This window comes from Myotis davidii, unplaced genomic scaffold, assembly GCF_000327345.1.
Source record: "Myotis davidii unplaced genomic scaffold, ASM32734v1 scaffold32, whole genome shotgun sequence".
Lineage (NCBI taxonomy): Eukaryota > Metazoa > Chordata > Mammalia > Chiroptera > Vespertilionidae > Myotis > Myotis davidii.
The window spans coordinates 2757451-2765372 of NW_006286587.1; the positions used below are offsets into that span (position 1 = coordinate 2757451).

Genomic DNA, 7922 nt, shown 5'->3' on the forward strand with positions numbered 1-7922 from the left:
TTAAAAAACTAAACAAAACAAGATTTAACAAATTATCTTACCAAGGGGTACATCTGCAGACATACTGAGCGTTACTGTAGGAGACAGTGGAGTAGCTTTTGTAAAGAAGTTCAGATATCTCAGTGCAAAAGTTAGCTGGACTGGCTCATTCATCTCTATGGCAACCTAAGGGGAAAAAGCAAATGATTCATCATACTGAAAAAAAGGTCAAGAAAGTTACAACCTAGTCATTTATAATATACATAAAAAAAACTTTTATTGTTTACATCGGAGAGTACTATGAAACTAATTTAGAAAACAGGTTAATAAAGCAAAACAACCAAGTATTAGCTTGTCTTTCTGTATATGAACCAAATCTCAGGTAACCAATTAGGTGATAAGAGCATTATGGAAGTATCTCTACAAAATAAACCAGCTAATAAATAAAGGAATGAAATGTATTAATATATTACAACTCTGCAAAGCATGACTTAACCGTTTGGCTGCTGACGTATTTTTTCGGACATATGCCAAAACTGCGGCAGTAATTGCGCGTGTATGGGAAAAAATGTAAAACACTTTTTATACAATAAACTCACTTGTATTGCTTTGCAACAACAAAAATTAAAAAATACCAATTGTTTACATAAATTTGTTTTAAATAAGAGCGCGATAGCGCTCCTTAGCAGTCAAACGGTTAATGAATCTAGACAATGACTATTTATAGGTGCTAAAAATCACAAAGGTATTCAGATATCTCATGACTCCTACCAAAAGTACGTATCACCATCTATTAAGTATTCTTTGCTCTCCCACCCCTAAAACAAACTGTGAATATCAAGCCTCAAGAGCTGTAGCTACTAATTTATAGGAAATACAAGGTAGAGGAACATATTGACATAAAGAATGAAACTGGCAAAATCCAGACTCTGTGAAGCTCAATGACAAATGACCTAGTTTCTTTAACAAGTGAAATTGTAATGGAGAGGCAAAAACAAATCAGAAAACCAATGGATTGAAAACAACTGCAATGCAATGTATGTACCTTCTTAAAATTTTTATTCAAGCAGTTCTAACATGACCAAGGAAATAGAAACACAAAATTTCCTTAATATTGAATAATTTTCTTATAGTATGTGGTAAAGTTTAATGTTTATACTCCAAGTAATATTAAAATGTTTACGGATGAACTAATGTTAGAAAATTTTAAAAATCCAAGTTGGAAGGGGAGTGAAATGTAACTTAGGAGACAGAGCAAAGTTGCAATTAGTCCCTACAGTTTTGCTATTTAATAGACTTAATATGTGAAGGTGTATTACCATGATGTGCATTGAAATTATGTTATAAGCTTATCTAGGTTGTATACATAATATGTTCATTTAGTGTGGGAGTGTTTTTATACAGATTTAAGGATAAATGTGAGCCCTGGCTAGGCAGCTCAGTTGGTTTGAGAACTGTCCTAAGGTTGCAGGTTTAATCCCTGGTGAGGGCACATATAAAAGTCAACCAAGGAACGCACACATAAATGAAACAACAAATCAATGCGCCCCCTCCCTTTAAAAATCAATTAAAAAGAAAAATAAAAGAATAAATCTGAAATAAATTAGTAAAAAAACAATCCTTTTATTTTCTTATGGATTGTCAGCTTTATTGTTGGGCATTCAATATTAAAAATAAAGACTGGAGTTTACCTTCATTTAATCTGTGGGCTGACTACTCAAGCAAGGGATAAGAAAATACCTAATCTTTACTATAAACTTACAATATGCCAGATACTGTGTTAAGCACTTTGAATGTTACATTTAATCCTAATAATCTTGAGATTAGGCCCTGTAATTGTTCTTGATTTACGAATTAACTGATGTTCACAGGCTAGCAAGTTTTATTTTAGTACAATTAGCAAATTTTAGTTTATAACACTCTTAAGAATAAAAAAAAAAAAACACACAAAAAACCCAAACACTTGATTACAAGAAAGCCTTATTTTAAGGACATTTCCTGGTTAAGTGTGGATTACACAGGAGCGCCCAACAGCTAGGTTTTTACCCCTAATTAGATCCTGCTGTTGAGCTGTCCTGTGCTGAATTACTGATAAAAGCAGAGTAAACACCTCCAGAAACCTAAAGGTTAGACACCTAGCTTCTCACTCCTATTCTTAAGAGTATGTGTGGGTTCGAGACACCAACATTGTTCAGGGATTTATAAAGCAAACACTGAATTTGCATTCCCTGCTTACAAATTATAAATCAGATGGCACTTATAAGTCACTTGCAGATTTCAACAGTATCTTCCACTTTTTACAAATTGTAAAAATGCAACAGCTAGGTTTTTACCGCTAATTAGATCCTGCTGTTGAGGTGTCCTGTGCTGAATTACTTGATAAAAGCAGAGTAAACACCTCCAGAAACCTAAAGGTTAGACACCTAGCTTCTCACTCCTATTCTTAAGAGTACGCGTGGGTTTGATACACCAACACATTGTTCAGTGATTTATAAAGCAAACACTCAATTTGCATTCCCTGCTTACAGATTATAAATTAGATGGCACTTATAAGTCACTTGCAGATTTCAACAGTCTCTTCCACTTTTTACAAATTGTAAAAATGCAATTTTGTCTATTTTTCTTTAGAGTTTTCTTTAATTTTTAGTATTTACCTTGCCACAGAGCCAATGTTTGTCATGTCCCTCCTCCCCCTTTAATGTTAAAACTGAATCCCCAATGTTATGCTATTTGAGGTCAGGCCTTCATGAATAGGATTATGTCCTTATAAGAGACACCAGCCCAGCTGGTGTGGTTCAGTGGTTGAGCACCGACCTATGAAACAGGAGGTCATGGTTCGATTCCCAGTCAGGGCACACTTTCCCGGGGTTACAGGCTAGATCCCCAGTAGAAGGTGTACAGGAGACAGCCAATCAAATGAGTCTCATTATTGATGTTTCTACCTCTCTGAAACAGTAAAAAGAAAAGACCCTAGAAAGCTCCCTTGCCCCTTCCACCAGGTGAGAAGGCTGTGGTCTAGGAATCAAGAAGCAGGTCCTCACCAGACACCAAAAGGGCCAGCCCCCAAAACTGTGGGAAATAAAATTCCAATGCTTATAAGCAATCAGGTTTATATTTGGTTATAGCAGCCCAAACAGACTAAGCCAATATTAAGCAGTGTTCTAATTCTCTTCAAAGTATTTTTGTTATGTTTACTTTAAAACTACTTACAGCTTCCTCTTCTTTATCGACATTACTTGTTTGTGACAACTTAATATTTCCATTTCCAAGTTCCCCACTGGCAGAGAATTTCACTCCATCTTTTGCACAGGAAATTACAACAGCATCTCCAATATGACTGAGGTCTCGGCATATACGCGCAAATTCACCAGAAGGCATCTTTACTACACAGCTATACTCCTGTTCCTATAAAACAAAACAAAATGAAACAACAACAAAAAACCCTTAAAGATCAATTACTGGGAATTAAAGATTTGGTAGGTACCATCTAATCAGCATCCAAACAAGAGCTCAGAATTACTCTGAAACATTGTGTGACTTAAAGCACTCTAACCACTCAAAAAAGAAATGCAGGTCTGAAACAAGTACGTTGTAAGAATAATTATACTAAGAAAACAAAGTAGAGCTTAAACCTTTTAACAGTAAAGTCCAGAGAAGTAGTGCTTCCCCAAATCACCCTTCAGGGCTAAATCAAGAAGACATTTGAGCGTGACCTGCATGGCTCAGTGGCTGAACGTAGACCTATGAACCAGGAGGTCATGGTTCCATTCCAGGTCAGGGCACATGCCTGGGTTGTGGGCTCAATCCCCCGTGTGGGGCATATTTTTCTATTTCTCTTTCTTCCCCCCTCCTCTCTGAAATCAATAAAAATACATTTTTTTAAAAAAGAGGCATTAGACTATGGCATAAGAACAAAGATGGTGCAAGTGTGACTACTGCTTTCCAGACAAAAGAATTTTAGATATTCCAACACTACTTCTCTCCTTTAATGTTGATGAACTTAATCTAATAAATTTTTGCCCCCCTGGTTCTAAAATCTAACCTTCATACGCATTCAGCAACAATGAAGTCAACCAATGATCCATTTTTTAAGAGTACTGTAACTCCACTTTGGAACATGCACCAGCAGATATAGTTGTTAGGAAGTAGGCTTTAAATTACACTAACATATCTTAGGTAGCTATCATGTACAGTACACTCAATCAGAAACTGATACTCACTGGAATTCCAAGTTGTTCAACATCCAAATCCATTAACTTCATTTCATAGTCTGAAACCTTTTCTTGGTCTACCAAAAGAAAGCAAACATTGTTGAAGAAAAGCATGTAAGCTTCTAACTATGATGAAGTAAATCTTATAAGCCTCAAAACACATTATTTTAGATTTCTCACAGCTTTAAAAATACTGATGCTGCATCTTAATTTTCTCCAGGATAACTCAGTAAAAGAGTATAACCTACTTGGAGCTTCAAATACTAGTGCCAAGGTGTCCGCATTATCTTCAGCCCTTAGGGTAATGATGTCTTCGTTGCCAGCACATTTTAGTATCTTGGACATGCTAGAACAGAGAAGACACGGGATTTAAAACTGATGTATATATAAGAACAAGAAAAGGCCTCTTTTTTTGAGTAGAAAAGACCAGAAATAAGCTATTGTCCCCCAAGTAAGGAGACAAGTAATTTATGAGAAATTCAAATCCAAGATTAAATTCAAATTCAAGATTGTTAGCTCCTCTGATTCAAACAGTCCCTCTGTTCAAATTACAAGTTACTTTCAAGCCTACATTTTTGTATAACCCTCCTCCTTGTTGTTTTTACGACTCAAGTATAGTTAATAAAGAGTCCTCCCCCACTCTTCAAACAAGCCACTTTTGAACTCTTCATAACTCTTGCTCTAAGAATGGTTTGCAGGCTTTGAAAAAATACTGGTAAGATGCCCTAACCGGTTTGGCTCAGTGGATAGAGCAGTAGCCTGCGGACTGAAGGGTACCAGGTTCGATTCCGGTCAAGGGCACATCCCTAGTGGGGTGTGTGCAGGAGGCAGCTGATCGATGCTTCTCTCTCATCGATGTTTCTAACTCTCTATCCCTCTCCCTTCCTCTCTGTAAAAAATCAATAAGATATATTTTAAAAAAAAGACTGGTAAGACACCTAAGACATCTGTCTGGATTATCTCCTAAATAACTAACAAACTACAAGCCCCTTAAGACTGCTCAATTTCAACCTCCAAACCCCCTCCCTTTCTTGTCACCTAGCATCAGCAGCCATTACCCTTTATTTATTTATTTATTTTTAAAATATATTGTTTATTTCTTGCTCTTGTATTGATTAGCAATACACCCGCCCTTTCCCTTCTGGAAAAGTAAAATAAACTCTCTATACATATCTATCTCTTCTTTTAGTTGTGAACTCTTTCACAGCCCACATCACCCGCCAAGAGCCTAACAATCCACACCATGTTGATTGTTAGAGGTTAAGCCATCTAACAAGGAGTTACCATTTTTAGCCACGGGGCTGAGGAATTGGCAAGTTAGGTAAATGTACTCCAGCGTGACCTGTAAACCCATCCAGCCACTTCGGAATGCAATCTGGCAGTTAAATGCGAGAAAGCTCACAGCCTGCCACCAGTAATCTCCACTTCTGAATATAAACAAAAAAGCAGTATATTCTGAGTTGCAGATCCTTTTAGTGGCGGAGTAAATTATTGGACCACGACGACTATGAAAAACAATATGCTGCTATTAAAAGACATGGCAGCCCCTCAGTCAGTGGGAGGGGGCTGTTCCCAACCTCGCTTCTTGACTTTTCATATAAATGAATTTCTATGAGAGACCTTGACTGTGCTGTGAAAAGCCAATTTATTAACGCGTGCACCTTTATTGAAAAAGCAAAGCAGGCCAATACCTCCGGCTGATGAAGCGCAGACGGGCTCTCCACTCATCTGAGGAGCCAACCAGGTAGAGGTCTTTACCCTCCTGTCTACAGGTTTCAAACTCCTCTGCTGACTATTTGGGCAGAGAGGAATTCTCCAGGATCCCCTTCACCTTGTTGTGGCCTCCTCAGAATTCACGAGAAGCACCTTGCAGCTGGCTTCTCTGCTTGGGTAATAAAACTGCCCTCCCCATCCCTGCATTCTCTCATTAAGGAGCTTTTTAACCATTTGCTCTAAGTACCCTTGGCGGGCAAAGAGAATGGCTTGTTATTTACAAGCTGGCTGTAAACTGCCCACAGTTTGGCCTTGTTTTAACTTTCCCCATTTTCCCTGCCCTAGAATCCCGCAACAGCACGCAGAGTAGGCCAATATTTCTCATAAGGTTTTAAAACTTTAAACTCGTATATATATACACTAGATAGTGATCAAAAAGTTGAAAGCCACTGCCCTGGAGAAATCTCTCCTCAAGTTCAAGAGGGTGATCCCTACAACTTTGTAATAAAAAACCAAGAAATAAGTTATGGTCCCTAAGTAAGGAGACAAGGAGGGAACACGATAAAGCGGTCAAAGTCATCCACGACTGGGGGCGGGCTAGAAGCGGGGGGGACATTGGGGGTATAAAAGGAAATATATATATAATACTTTCAACAATAAAGCTCTTAAAAAAATGCGTAAAAGTCACCCGTGACCATGGTTTCTCAGTCAAGGCCACCGGCACCTAATGACCAAAAGGGCTCTAGAAGAGTGTCTTCCTAGCAGCCCGGGGAAGCCGTCACTTTCCCGCCACCGCCCGCTTTGTGACTCGGGCGCGGAAAGAGCGAGTTCCCGCCTCAGCCAGCGCGGGCTTTCGGAAGCGCGCGCTCCACGGGGTCCCGCCCCCAGGCCCAGCAGGCCAATGCGAGGGCGGGATGGCCCACGCCAGCCAATGAAGGGCCAGCTGAGAGGAGCTCCCGCCAAGAGGGGGAGGGAATGGGAGCGAGGGGCCCGGGGCCCGGCTCCCCCACCGCTCCCGGGCTCACCTGGTGAGGTTCACACCCATGGCCAGGTTGCGGTCGCAGCGGTACGTGTCGAAGCCCTCAGACCGCAGGGTGAGCTGCACCAAAGAGACGTGGGACGAGTCCATGTTCTGCAGGTTCACGCTGCTCGAGCTGACGTCCCAGCAGGCCTCATTGATGAGGTCCTTAAGCGCCTCCAGCACCTTTTTCAGGATGGAGCCCTGGACCAGGCGCGCTTCGAACATGGTGGCGGAGTCGCAAGGACGCGGCTAGAGGCGAAGTGAAGGAAGAGGAGCAGCCGGCCTAGGCTTGACAGAGAGAGCGGGCTGCCGCAGCGGCGAGAGCCTGAGACCTAGGACGATCACCAGAACGCTCCGCTCACAACCGTTTAATACCGCCGGGTCTGCGAGCGTGCACTCTCCGCCTCTGCGTCCCGTGATCGTACGTCACCACGCTGCCCCGCCCACACGTGGGCGGGAGGTTCCAGGGCTAATCGTCTGCCTAGTTCGTGCTAAGCCCGCCCCTCTTGGACACCCATTGGAGGATGAGGGCGGGAGGGAGAGAGGGATAGGAACGCTGCGCCTTAGGGGGCGGGCGGAACGTCGTCTGGCGGGATTGACAGCCTTTTAGTAGCTGCGGAGTCTGAGCGCTGGACAAGTCCGGGCATCGCTGAGGCTCAGGCCCGGGATCCCCGCGCTCCGGTTTTGTATCGCCTCCTCAGCCCCCTGCTTCGGGGATAGAGAGTTGCCAGCCCTGAGAGTGAAAGTGAAACAAATCAAGCCCATCGTGAGGGAAAGACGCCCTGGAGCCTGAGGAAAACATTTGCTTTAAGTGTGCACTTGATTTTTGCTGTCGTAGAAGCGATGTGGTCCTAAAAGTCAGACGATGTGAAGGCGTGCAGTTATGACAACAAAACGACCTCAGCTCCCACCAACTTCTCTTTAACACCCCTCCACGCACACACCAAGCTCGTGTCACAATCGTTTCTGTATACAACTTTCTAAGCTACTTTTTCTAT

The 7922-nt window shown here is 41.7% G+C and overlaps 1 protein-coding gene across 1 annotated transcript; it reads right to left on the reverse strand.

The window, feature by feature from the left end:
• Window positions 1-7341, reverse strand: PCNA (proliferating cell nuclear antigen). Its single transcript, XM_006758064.2, has 5 exons — window positions 6929-7341; window positions 4439-4536; window positions 4200-4267; window positions 3190-3384; window positions 1-165 (listed from the first exon to the last, which is right to left on the reverse strand). The coding sequence occupies exons 1-5, from the start codon at window positions 7147-7149 to the stop codon at window positions 25-27; spliced, it is 723 nt and encodes a 240-aa protein (XP_006758127.1). The 5' UTR covers window positions 7150-7341; the 3' UTR covers window positions 1-24.
• Window positions 7342-7922: the final 581 nt, after the last annotated feature.

What these genes read in the sequence shown, in the direction of transcription:
- PCNA (XM_006758064.2), bottom strand. Translation starts at nt 7,149, where the DNA reads ATGTTCGAAGCGCGCCTGGTCCAGGGCTCCATCCTGAAAAAGGTGCTG. An exon ending in ACTAGTATTTGAAGCTCCAA is followed by an intron (nt 4,268 to 4,438) that starts GTAGGTTATACT and finishes TTCTTTTGGTAG; the next exon opens with ACCAAGAAAAGGTTTCAGAC. An exon ending in TTGAACAACTTGGAATTCCA is followed by an intron (nt 3,385 to 4,199) that starts GTGAGTATCAGT and finishes TTTGTTTTATAG; the next exon opens with GAACAGGAGTATAGCTGTGT.